The sequence below is a fragment of the Artibeus jamaicensis genome, unplaced genomic scaffold, assembly GCF_021234435.1.
Source record: "Artibeus jamaicensis isolate MK-2021 breed Jamaican fruit bat unplaced genomic scaffold, CSHL_Jam_final scaffold_833, whole genome shotgun sequence".
NCBI classification, from domain to species: Eukaryota; Metazoa; Chordata; class Mammalia; order Chiroptera; family Phyllostomidae; genus Artibeus; species Artibeus jamaicensis.
The window spans coordinates 4899706-4913479 of NW_026522056.1; the positions used below are offsets into that span (position 1 = coordinate 4899706).

General features: G+C 37.2%; 1 protein-coding gene across 2 annotated transcripts in view; it reads left to right on the forward strand.

Moving 5' to 3' along the window:
• Window positions 1-13427, forward strand: part of RNF170 (ring finger protein 170) — a 34078-nt gene extending 20651 nt beyond the window's left edge. The window contains exons 5-7 of one of the 2 annotated variants that reach the window (XM_037164186.2): window positions 536-609; window positions 4477-4587; window positions 9333-10047. In XM_037164186.2, the coding sequence (XP_037020081.1) occupies window positions 536-609; window positions 4477-4587; window positions 9333-9602 (455 nt within the window). In that variant the 3' untranslated portion in view covers window positions 9603-10047. Of the gene's footprint in view, window positions 1-535; window positions 610-4476; window positions 4588-9332; window positions 10048-13267 lie in introns of those variants that run through there. The other variant, XM_037164187.2, reaches the window with a different exon arrangement.
• The last annotated feature ends 347 nt before the right edge of the window (window positions 13428-13774 follow it).

Below are 13774 nucleotides of genomic sequence, written 5' to 3' on the forward strand. Positions count from 1 at the left end.
CTGGATGGTCTGAGAAACAGGTGTTCTGCAGGAGGAAGGTGAATCGGTCCCTTAAACATCACACACTGTTTCAAATTTTTTCTTCTTCATTTGTTTCTGGTCTAAAATTTAGTGCTTCCACACTTAGCTCACCTACTGCTGCCTGAGGCTGTGTGTACTTACATAACTTGGCTCTCTAAACTCATAAAAAAGGAATTGTGTGTTTGTAACATATATAATTTCAAATAGAAAATTTAGACTGTGATTTGTTGGTATCATTTATACAATTATGTTTTATTCATTTTACATAAGAAATGCATTATATTCTAGGAAGCCTCACAGCACTGAAGCAATTAATGCATGCTTGGTTTTATCTAAAAATATCTGTATATTCACTGGCAGTTTAAATAAAAATGTTTTTCAATAGCTAGGAATTGTTATTAGATTTAAATTTGCCTGAAGAGATGCTGGATAAAGTAAAAAAAAATTATCAGGTGATAGTGTTAAAATATTTCAAATATTTAAAACATCAGTGTTAATTTTTTTTCCCCATCAGGTACCTGCATTATTGCGTACTGGCGATATGGTTCATGGCTTGGGGCCATCAGTTGTCCAATCTGTAGACAAACGGTAATGTTTGTATCCAGAAGGCATCATAAATGCTAGTTCACTTTGTAAATCTTTCTAGTTTCTGTATCTGACTTATGAATTATTTTGATATTTTTAGCAGAATTTCCTTTATCCAAAGCTTCTGTGATGTTACATTATTTTTTAAATGTCTTTAAGACACCTCAAAAAAGGGAATTTCTTTTGAAATCCTTCAGTTGTAGGAAAAACAGATGGTGAATGAACCCTCTCCCAAACCCTCTAAAGTCTTGCTGTAATATAAGCAAAGGAATAACTGAACTGGCGAATCAGGCTTTAGCAAACATCCCCTATACTACTTTTGAAAAAAATTGGTTTTCTTTTTTAACTTATCTTCCTCTCTAGTAAGGAAGATAGCTTTAAATAATGAATAATAATTTTTCAATCTTTTTTTGAAACATAATCACACTGAATTATCCAGAACAGATTTGACCATTGTAGTCCATCTAGAAGCTACCTGAGGGTGGAGGCAGTACATTTTTATGTATCGAAGACTGAAATGCCAGCACAGTTGGGACTGCCTCATTTTCTCAATTTCTTTTACCTGCTGGAAAAAGCACTATAACTGAAAAATCTGAGAAACTGAAGTTCTTAGTTTTTTTATTTTTATTTTTTAAAGATTTTATTTATTTTTGAGACAGGGAAAACAAACTCAGTCCACTGACATTCTCTCAGCTGTGTGTAGTTTTTCATAATTTCCTTTATAGTTATTTTATGTTCCACTTAAATTAAAAATATACGTACACCTTTCTGATCATGAGTTACGAACATGTAAAAAGACAGCATCTCCCCAGGAAATCTTCCAGTAAGCAAAATAAAATCCTAAAATGGATGGTTTCCAAGTAAATATGTCAGACTGGATGCATATGTTCACTACTGTTCCCTCTTACAACTTCACTAAAATGACAGTAAAGGACATTATATAAAGGCATAAACCCGCAGAGACCAAAAAATAAAAAAAAATGGTAGAAGAGGTGGCAATTTTTCAAAAATTCTTTGTAAAATATAATGGACACACAGAAAAGCGCACAAAACAGAGAAGTGCAGTTCATTGCATTATCACAAAGCAACACTTGAATAGTCATCACTCAGATGAAGAAACAGAAATTGGCCATCAGCCCCAGAAGCCTCCTCAGGACCCTGCCCAAATCTTCACTCCTTCATCTCCTGTAGGTAATTTCTATTTCACTTTTATGATAAGCATTTCCTTGGTTTTCTTTATAGTCTTATTACCTTAGTATACACCCCTACGATTGTTTAGTTTTGTCTGATATTTAGACTTTATGTAAATAAAACCATACGTTATATATTGTTAAATGTACACACACAGATATACAGGGATGAGCAAAAGTAGGTTTACATACAGACAATAAGACAATAATTAATAAATAATAATACAAGAATGATAATATAAGAATAAACTCGTTCATGTACTCACAACCATAAACTGACTCTTGCCCACACCTGTATATGCCTTTCAGCCTTTTTCTACCTACTTCCCCCCATCACTGCCTTTTTTTTTTTTTTTGGTGAAGATTCAGGACTTTCTCTTCTTCCTTCTACATTCCCCAATTCTGTTTCTTTCACATTTGACTCCTTATCATGTGGTCGGGAGGAAATACTGTTTTTTGGGGGGGTGTACTGCCTTTCTGAGTGATTTTATATGTGACAAAAAGCAGTCAGCACTAAAACTTATTTGCCAGTACCACCTCATCATTTGTAGCTATCTGCCAGCCACACTGAGCCCAGGCCTAGGTCTTGCGTTAAAGAATTAGAGCCACCAAAGATGTGGAAATGGATATTCCCTGTGGTCTCACAGAGGTGTCCAACCTTCAGCAGGGGGGCCACATGCAGCCCAGGATGGCTGTGAACGTGGACCAACTCAAAATCATAGATTTTCATAAAACATGTAAAAAAACAAAACCTTTTTTGTGATTATGTGTTACAATGTGTTTAACGTGTGCCCTAAAACAACTCTTCTTCCACTGGGGCCCAGAGATGCCAAGAGGTTGGACACCCTGCGAGGTAGGTGATACAGCCGTGCCTGCCCCTCGATACTAGGATTTCTGACCTCCCAAACTCGGAGATGATACATTTGCCTTGTTTTCAGCCACCGAGTTTGTGATGACTTGTTACAGCAGCATTTGGAAACTAATACAGTTGTCTTTGCAATTTTTTATTTCTCACTCTGAAAATTTTCCCAAATTTCAGAACTGACTTTTCAGTCATATTCTAGACACCTCCACTTGGATATTTCACCAGCATCTTAAATTCAACTAGTCCCAAATTAAAACTGTTATCTTTCTCCAAAAAAACAAAAAAGAATTAGTTCCACCACCTACAGCTTTTCATAGGGTTGTATAAATTTATCAGGCAGTGACCTTTGGACCACCTGTAAATTGGCTAGAGGCTAGAAAGGTGAAGACGAAGTTTTAATATAGTAGCTTTTGGTTTTCTAACTGTAGAGCAGTTCATCCCAGAGGCAAGACAGGTGTCAGATACCTGCCTCCCCTCCTGTTTCACTGGAAATAACGATGCACAGGCCGACGTCTCTGATGAGGACACACGCACCACTTCCCTCCATGAATACATGCCTGACACACCAACCTACACTTCAAGGGCTAGCTTAAGTTTTAAGTTTTCTGAACAGCCTAGGGAGGGGTCCTTACTTTGAAGTACCATTAAAGCACCTCAGAACAGGATGTTGCACAGGTCTGCCTCCCCTTCTCTCTTGTGATTTTGATCACCAACAGGCAAGGCCACGCCTTTATTTTATTATTTTTAAAATTTTGTTTGTATATCAAGCCCTTAGCACAGCGCATTGTCCACAGCAGGCGCTCAAGTAATACTTGCTGAAATAATGCATTTTTATCAACAAATGCTCGAAGAGTCAACAGTGTGTGCACTCCTTTGTTTTGGCTGTTCGGAGAGCATCTGAGAAATGGGCAGCCCGGGTTTTACAGCCTAACTGAGGACGGGCTAAAGCAACAGCTCGATGGTTTAACCCTAAGTCTGTCAATTTCCCTTCCCACCTCCATCTCATTGTCCAGTGACCATTTCTGTCAGGGCTTTTCATGGTCTGTCATCTTCAGATTGCCCGAATGTGGTCCTGGGACATTTGTGTATCCTTACCACTACCATGGAGGAAAAAGGGTTTAATGTATTACAGTATGTAACTGTATTAAGAATTACCTTTTCTGTACAGCAAATAAGAAACACAATTGGTAGGCATGAAATGGACAGAGGAAAGTTAAGAATCACCTCCCATTGGCAGGAAATAGAGAAGCCAAAGTACTTATTTGTACAACCCATGGACATGAACTGGGGGGTGGGGGATAAAGGGGAATAAAAACATTGGGACAACTGTAATAGCATAATCAATAAAATATACTTAAAAAAGAAACGTCAGAACAAGAAAAAAAGAATTACTTTTTTAAAATCACACTAGGACTAGGTGCTCGAGAGCCAGTCCTTGCACTGAGTTAATGTCTGTGTTGTGGTTAGTAACATCTAAAGATGTTTCCAACAGCAGTGACTTTGCTCCTGAACATTTTCCCTTCATTCTTGTATCCTGAACTGTAGAGAATTACTGACTTTCTCCCTGGTGTGGACTGGGAAATATTAAAACCAGTGTTTGGATAACGTGCCCCTTTAATTTTATAGATGCTCAAATTACATTTGCATTAGATTGCATTGTAGGCAGCAATCTTACTTTCCTCCCCTGTGTTGCCTTAATTAAAGGAAATGAGTGAAATATAAATTCAGACGATTTCCTTGTTTTATTGAATAACACAAAATGAACAGACTAATGCTGCAGAAAGGGATAACAATTTTTCTTTCTGTATTAAACAGGTAACTTTACTGCTACCAGTATTTAGTGAAAATGACCAGTCTCAGGATGTTGTATCATTGCATCAAGATATTAATGATTATAACCGGAGATTCTCAGGACAGCCCAGATCTGTAAGTAAAGTTATAGCAGGTACAAAGCTAAAGGGAACAGAGTTACAGTATAATGAGACTTCCCTTTTGTGGAGTGAGATTTACCAACAAATATTCTTCAACTGGAGAAACCTCACTGTCCATGTGTGTGGGGTGAAGTCCTTCCTTCCATCACCATTGTCACTCACTGAGTTACGGCTTTCCCAAGGATGGCAGTAAAAAAACGGCATTATAAAAGTCATTTATGAAGAGGCACCAGCAAAAAACCAATAGGAAAAATCTGAGGTAAAGATAAAATGATCAGTTCCTATGTGATTGTAAAATAGGGTTTGATTTCATGAGAAGCACCTGAGAACTTCTGGCGAGAGTTTTACAGTTCTGTTTTACTCTAAGTTGTTAACCTTGGTCCCTTTTTGAAATGTTCCCTTAAGTAACCCTGTATGTCATCTTAGCCATTCAAATCACTCTCTTTTTAATAACCTTAATTCTACAGTTGACCCCTCCCCTAAAAAAAGGCATTTGGTAGATTGAAAACTGTCACATTTTATTATCTCATTCCAGTTTTACCAAATAGAGAAAGAAATTCTACAAGTATGTGTATGGCTGGATATGTATTTCAACAGCCGGACCACACTGAGTACAAATTTAGTACCTGGAAAACCCAGCTCTGCCCCGAGCTCTAGACTTCATATCCAGCTGCTCAGCCTACAACATCTCCACTTGGACGCCCCTGGGCCTTTCAAACTTAACGTGTATAATGTGAAGCTGATTCCCTCCCCAGCGCAGTGAACTCTTTTCTCAGTCTTTCTGAACTCCCTCTCTCCCCCGTTCCCCTCATCTGATCTATAAGCTGCACCATTCCTTTTCTTGGGGGGGGGGGTCGTATCATTTTTACCCCACAAAAATGTCCTGTGTCTGTAGAGCCATTGTATCAGTCCAAGTCACCATCAGCTCTTGCTTAGGACACTTGCCATGGCCTCTTCACTTTTGACTTTTTTCTCTGTGTGGCAGTCCAAGTGATATTTTGAAAATAAGTAAGGCCATGATGCTCTTGAGTTTTAAAACTTGCAATTTTTTGAAATAATGTGCCAGCTCCTTGCTGTGGCTTACAAGGCCCTGTGGGACCTGCCCCCCCCCCCCCCCCCCCCAGTATCTTGTGCCACTCTCCCCCTGCCCCACCGCACTTCAGCCACGCTGGCCTTTCAGCTCGCAGAAAAGCTCCAAGTCTTTCCACATACACCTTCACCTGTGCCATTTCCTGTTTGGAACGCTTGTCGCTCTGCTTTCCTCATGGGTGATTCTCATCCTTTAGGCAGCTGGAAAATAAGCCTCCCCCAGAGGCTTTCCCCGACAACCTCCGTGTTCTCCATTGTCGCCCTCTGCACGTGTTCTGCCTAGCATTTGTCAAACAGCACTCAAACCTAGTTCACTGGCTTGCTCTCCATAGGCTAATAGCATCATGAGAGCAAAGACTGTGTATTTAGTCAGTACCAAATTCTCATTGTGAAATTCAGTGTCTGGGATGTAGTAGGCACTCAGTGTGTGCTGAGTAAATTAATGAACTATCCTTGAGATAATAACTGATACTACTGCTCCCAGACAAGACTACAAGCTGTTAAAATGTTTTAGTAATACACAGCCGTGCTCTGTGCTCCCTTGCTTGTATTCCTCATTCTGTAATGTCATGAACATTTAAAGGTACAGTTCATCCATTGTGAATGATAATGGGTGAATCTTTTAGATGTGTGAGCACAAGAGCAATGTAACCCAGCCACTGTTGTCTTCCATAGCTGCTCCATCCAGCCATTTTCGTAACACACCCCCCAGTAACAGCCATAGTGTGAGTCGCTGGAAATCAGGGTTTCCAATCAAAGATCTGCCACTGACCTTAAAGATAATAATAATTTTAAGATATTCATTCATATTTTTAAGTGTGAAGCATACCATTGCTCCGTTCTTATTTTTGTGTGTGTGTCAAATTTATAGTTAACAAGTAAGAAAGTTTAGTATGTGATGATGTTACACTATAATAAAGACAGTTAGCTCTTACTTTGATATTCTGCCTCAAAGTTCAGTAAGATTGTGATTAATACACAAACATTTCTTAGTAACTCATTTCATATTTCTTGTCTAATTATAGATCTTGAATAAATAATACCACATGAGCAGTGAAAAATAGCTGATAATGGACAGAAAATTATTTTTAGAATATTTATAAAGTAATTTACCATTGACCTTGTGAAAACCGTATAGCTGTTTTGCTTTAAATATTAGTTTCTTCCATTGGGAATAGAAAGTTAATATAGGAAATGATTCTAAAAAGACCATTTCTGTTCATTTGGCTAGTCTTCCAAAAGGAGTTATAAGATTTTCTTTACCTTGTGTTTTTAAAACTATTTTCTCATCACTTGCTCAATTCCCATTCTTGTCTCCATCTTCCTCAATTTATTTGGCATTTGTTAAATCAGTCAGTATATACATAGAGTTGGATCTATGATATTTATACAGATTGTTAAAAATAGCTGAACTGTGGGCAGTGGAATGACCACAGGAAGTGATTTACTTCCTCCAGTCAGTTTGCCTTGTATCTGCCAACTTCTGAAAAGTAAGATATGTTGAAGAGTCCTGATGGGTCATTACTACACGGGAGCTGAAATCATGTAGCCAATGAACAACTATGCAGAACAGATGAGAAGTCTGTAGTCAGAGAGTAACTGACCCACTCAAGGTCATATAAATACAAGTGGGTTTACGGTTGTTTGTATGGAAAAAATACAGTAATTAATTAATAATAATAAAAGGATACATTTTATTTACTCACAACTGTAAACCTACTTTTGCCCCACCCTGTTAGATACTGGTACTATCTTTTCTTTTTAATAGCTTTACTTAGATGTAATTTACATGCCATAAGCATACATGTTTTAAAGTATACAGTTCGATGATTTATAGTACATTTAGAGTAAATATAATCGAATTACCATCATGATATAATTTTAGAACATTTCATTCTTCCAAAAGCTTTAGCAGTTCCTCCCCTTGCTCCCCTGTCCCTGCCCCTCCCCCCAGTCCTTGGCACCACTGATCTGCCTTCCATCTCTATGGACGTGGCTATTCTGGATATCTCATCATTTTATTTGAATGGGATCATACAATACATGGCCCTTTGTCTCTGGCTTATTTCACTTGGCATAATGTTTTCAAGGTTCATCCATGCTGTAACATACCTTAGTACTGCATTGCGTTTGTTGTTTTTGTTTTTCGGTTACAGTTGACATACAATATTATATTAGTTTCAGGTGTACAATATAGTGAGTATACATTAATGTAACTTACAAAGTGATCTCCCTATAGGTCTAGTACCCATCTGACACTGTACATAATTACTAGAACATTACTGACAACATCACTTATGCTAGTACTCCATTGCTTTTTATGGACAAAGCGATCTCATTTTGTTTATCCATTCATGAGTTGATGGACATTTGAGTTGTTTCCATTTGTTGGTTATTGTAAATAATGCTCCCATGAACTCCTGTACCAGTGTTTGGGTAGACATATGTTTCATTCCCTTTGGGTACGTGCCTCGCTGTGCAGTTGCGGGATGTTGTCGTAACCCTGTTTCACATTTTAAGGAACTGCCAGACTGCTTCCTAAGGGTCTCTGCATTTGCACCAACAGTGTATAAGTTTTCCAATGCCTCCATATCTTATAATTTTCTTTGCTTCCCATATCTGATAATTTTTAAATATATGTCTTTGTTAAAGTTCAGCTGTGAAAATTATGTTCATTTATGTAAAAGCCTAGTAATTTATGTTTCTGTACATATTTAGAACTTATAATTTTAAAAAAGGTAGCACTTGGCATTCCAAAAATCTTTGTAGCAATTAAGAATTTGCTTAAATTCTAGCTACGCAGAATAAACATCCTCAGAAGGGATCAGTTTCATTGCTATTCTTAGACTGTCATTAATATTGATGTCTTTAATGTGTAATACTAATATATTGTCTGGCAACTTATAAAGGTCATTTATATACACTATCTCTTTCAGTTTTTGAAAGTCCTCCTGGTACATAAATACTTAATTGTTGACTTATCTCTAGTAGGTTAAACAACTTTCCCCAAGGTCACCTGGCTAATAAGTAATTGATTTTGTATTCAAACCCAGATCTGACTTTTCAGAAATTTTTTCTAATATTGTATTTATTTATTTCTAGAGGGGGTATTGGAGGGAGAAAAAGAAGGAGAGAAACATGAATGTGTGAGAGATACATTGATAAATATACCCACAACTGGTGACCTGGCTTGCAACCCAGGCATGCACCCTGATTGGGAATCAAACCAGTGACCTTTTGGTTCACGGGCTAGCACTCAATCCACTGAGCCACACCAGCTAGGGCCCACCCAGATCTCTCTGACTTTAAAGCTGAGACTTGAGCTCAAGCCTCAGACTCTAATCCTATACAGCAGGTTCTTGATTTGGTTTATTTTACTAACTTAAATTAGAACTTGCATTTATTATGTCCTATATTTTAAGTTTGCTGACATTTTAGTTGCTTTTCAATTGTCTGTAATAAAACCTATTTTATAAGAAGCTAGTACTCAAAGAACTATTTTAAAATAAAATTAATAACTAGAAAAAATGATGGTCAAACAATAGGTAAAACTTAATTCATGTTAACTTTGCACAATTGTAAGAAAATTATGTTATTTGAAAGTCTGACACATTAGATGCCAAATCCTAATATTTGCTTTTCCCCTACCAGATTATGGAAAGAATTATGGATCTACCCACTTTACTGAGGCATGCGTTCAGGGAAATGTTTTCGGTCGGTGGCCTTTTCTGGATGTTCCGTATCAGGATAATACTTTGTTTAATGGGAGCTTTTTTCTATCTTATATCACCTCTAGATTTTGTACCTGAAGCCTTGTTTGGAATTCTGGGCTTTTTAGATGATTTCTTTGTCATCTTTTTGTTGCTTATCTACATCTCTATTATGTATCGAGAAGTGATAACACAGAGACTAAACAGGTGAAAAAAAAGTTTACTAAAATATGAGCTAATGTGTAAAATAAAAAAAAAAGGACCCATGGTAGCATACAGCGTTAGAATATTATCTTACAAACTGAAGACCGCTGTATGACAGACATTTGATTATTATTTGGCAAATACCTAGCAATATATGACTGGAATTTTTACATGTTGCAGGTTCTGATATTGAGGTTAGAATTCTAATAATTTACAACTGTGTCTTAACTGTGTTGTCTGTTAAGTCTCTGGAAAAAACATGGAATTGTATAAAAAGGGATGCTTTCATATCTTTCTTTTCCCCCAAATTACTCAGATTGATGGGATGTGTAGTAAGGTAGTGTTACATGTACACTTTACGCAATGTTCCCTTCTCAATGAGCACCTGTATGATAATATATTGCAATGAGATTCATCTAAATATTTTTGCTACAATAAAATATTGCACAGTACCAGGGGAAAAGTGTTTCTTTTAGTACTAAGTTTTGTGCATTTGGAGCAGTTCTGCTTTTCCATTCTGATATAAGTCTTTGTTATCAGCTGAAAGTGAACGCAGAACCTTGAACTTTATCATTTGATTTCACATTCTGGTTTACAGAACACTGGGAGAATTAACAAGGTGTAAGACATTCATGTCCAGTCAGCATGCTTATGTTCTCAGTATGGCATGTAAACCAGAGTTTGGTCCTTTTATAGGAACAGTGTATTAAAATAACTTGTAAAAGGAATGTTTTTTCAGAAACCTGGGCAATACTGTAAACAAATAGTTTGATGCATTTCTGAGGAAAGTGGTTTTTCATGGCTTGGGCATCAAAAAGGGTATTAGGATAGTACTAGGGAGACTTTTAAGTTTGACAAGAGAAATTATGGTGAACTAGAATAACAGAATGGATAAATTTGGTTCATTTTCTCTTGACAGAAAATTTGTAATGCTGTCCCTAGATGGTGCAGAATAAGAAAATGTCAGGTGTGATTCAATAGGAAGTTTATATTGATTTCTTTTTTTTAACGGCTACAGCATAAGTATCTAACGCTCTCTTCTGCACTTTTGTTTGAAAAGAACCAAAACCACAAGTATTATGAAACCCCAGCTCCCTCAGTTGGCACTACACACTAGCAAACTGGACAGCAGGGAGGTTGTTCATGCCCAGGGCCATTAGCTCTGTCACCTGGTGGTCATATCGTCCATTCACGTGCTAGTGAGCCTCCCTATGTATAGATAGGCCAAAAAAAGAACAAATCTATCGCAGTCTCCCAAATTAGATTAGCCATCGACTGGTAAGATGCTGAATAAAATATCAGTAGTAGTGTTTTCTCATTTGGGCCTAGGACAAAGCTGTTGCTTGTTAGAGAGAAAAACAATAATGCTTAAATACAGCACATTATAACTACAGCAGTTTCTCGCATACTTTCCATTTTATGCAGAAGACAGTTATGTGAAGAAAGCAGGTGTCTTCCTTTTCACAGGTGAAATCCCTGTTACTGGTGACAGGTTTTTGTTTTCTCTGAAACCATCCGGATATAAGTGACTGAACTGGTATGGGACTTAACAGAACTCCTGCATGGGGTTCAGGTAAATGTGAGGGTTATTACAAAGAGGCGAAGCTAGAGAGAAACTGGGAGACTTTTGGGACATACTGGAGTAAGATAGCTCAGGTACGCCTAAGAAGAAAGAAAGGTCTAAAAAGATGATGTATCAAGACCTCACCAATCCTAAATCCTCACTTCCAAATCAAACATCTAGTAGGGTGGCAAACTTCACAGAAAAACATTTCAGCTGCAGCTACCAATTCTAAAAGCTAAGGAGCAAGAATTTTTTCACCAGACTAGAAATGCATTTCCTACCGATTGTAGATCTGGTGTGGGGCTATATAGCAATGGCATTTTTAAAAGGCTTTCTTTTTCTGTGCATGTTCTGCTTCAAGTGTCAACATTTCTAGTTATAATAATTTTACTGTAATATTGGAATTCCTTATAAGACTTTACTGGTAGAAGTGTATTACACCAACTTTTGTAACATACAAAAACACTGTATGATCGGAAGTCTTTTTAAATAGAAAAGGGAACATGTGGGTGTTTCAGAATTGTAGACCTTATTATTATGTGTCTGTATTGATCACTGATAATGCAGATGGTATCCAAGAGCATTTAAAACAAGAAGAGTCAATCAGTGTTTTCAACCTAGTAATACTTCTATGATTCAGAGTGAGATCATACAAATCAAAGCAACAATTTAGACTTTCTAAACAATAATGTTGTAACTGTCATCAAAACAAATGGTCCAATCCTGGGAGCAAGTAACTGGGCAGGTTTACGGAAAACAAGACAGAGGGAACAACTGTTCTCAGTGCCCACTGAGCAGCGGTTTCAGCCGCCACACTCTCAGCACCTGGAAGCAATAGGGGAGGAAAGACCTGTCTTCATCGCTGTGGCCGTGCAGACGCCTACCTCACGGAGTTGCAGAGAGTCGACAGTTTGATCCAGACTTTGTGACTTAAGAATTTGTCAGACACCTACTCTTTTGAATAAAAGCAATATATCCAAAATTAAAAAGTAGCTGTTATTTTCCTGTTTCTTTGATACTGTTTGCTTTGAAATTCAGAACTCCTGAAGTAGCATTCAATACAATGGTTGCAGTGGTTTTCTTTTTCACTAATGGATATCAGTATCTCATCACTCTTCTAATTAATTTTCCACATGTAAAAAGTGGGAATGTTTTTGTTAGTGAGGAAAATTACCTGCGTAACCTAATATTAATTAGAGACTAGGCCTGTACCCTGACTCCCCACCCCTGTTTCTTTGGAGTGTGTATTCAATGACTGAAGTTGCATAGTTGATAACTGAAATGACCTTTTCTGAGTCCGTGCCCTCATGTCTGCATCAACATTCTTTCCCTTGTCTTTGTAACACTAAATTTACTCAGGCTCTCCTGTTTTGCTAAAGAGCAACCCAGAAACCTGGGACTGGGTCAGAATAGGAAAGGGCACTCAAGGTTTAAAAACCCTAAGACTTGTGTCCCAGTGAGCAGTAAGGGCTGTTGACAATCACAGAGATATAAAGATAATTTTGAGATTTTGTTCTGTCAGAACCAGACCATTTTCATGACATAAGTATTAAGCATTGAGCCCTTGACTGCAAGCAATTTGAGATGTTTTCAGTCACTGTCACCTTCATCCATCTGCATCCTCTGACTGGTCCATATCCCACGTTGGTGCACGAGAGGAGTAAACACATGGAGTATGTTTGCATAGTTTCCTTATTCTTTTGACCAGACTAGTAAAAAGAATATGCCACTATACTTTGTGGCATACAGTGTGGGCCTCTTGAAGGGAATGTAAAACGGGATGTAGGAGAGGGCTAAGGGCTAAAGGTGTTTAAACTCATTGGTATCTAATATTTTCTATTTTAACTTGTTTAAAAGCACAAAAATTGAACTATTTAAAAATATCTGATATTCTAATCAAAACATTCACTCTTCTAATCGGCCTTAGGGAAAACCTGTAATTTTTATCCACGTGAAAATTAATCTTATTTCATTTCATTAATCCTAGAATATAATGTTAAGCACACTTATGAATTGGCTGGTGTTTGTGTTTTCTCAGATGATAGCTATGGATAGCTCCCCCCCAAAATACATTTATACACGTTTCTATACTTTTGATTCCTTTTCAGGAGATTCAAGATCTGGACGTTTATGGATTCCAAATTAAGAATTCCTCATTTAGTCCTACAACCTTACTCCACAGATGAAGATAATGAGGCCCAGAGAGAATGAATGCTAAGGTATTTTTTAATAAAAATTATTTACAGAAAAAGAGCATAGTTGGATAGAAATTAAAATCTAAATTGTTAAATATTGATGAGTTTAAAAACATCTTTAGCCCCTACCACTCTCCTATGTTAAAAAAGTGGCTTACTTTTCTTCAGTTTATCAGGTGAGACAAAGTTTATCCTAGAATAATTGTAACAAAACTTGCTCTTTTAATATGAAGGTTTAAACTTTTTTTCCCTAAAAAGTGTTATAAATGTAAATGAATTAGACTTTGAAAAACATCACTTTCAAATTATTTTTTAATTTATTGATTTGAGAGAGGGAGAGAGACAGATGGTTTGTTGTTCCATTTATCGAGGTGTTCATTGGTTGATTCTTGGTACGTGCCCTGACTGAGGATGGAACCT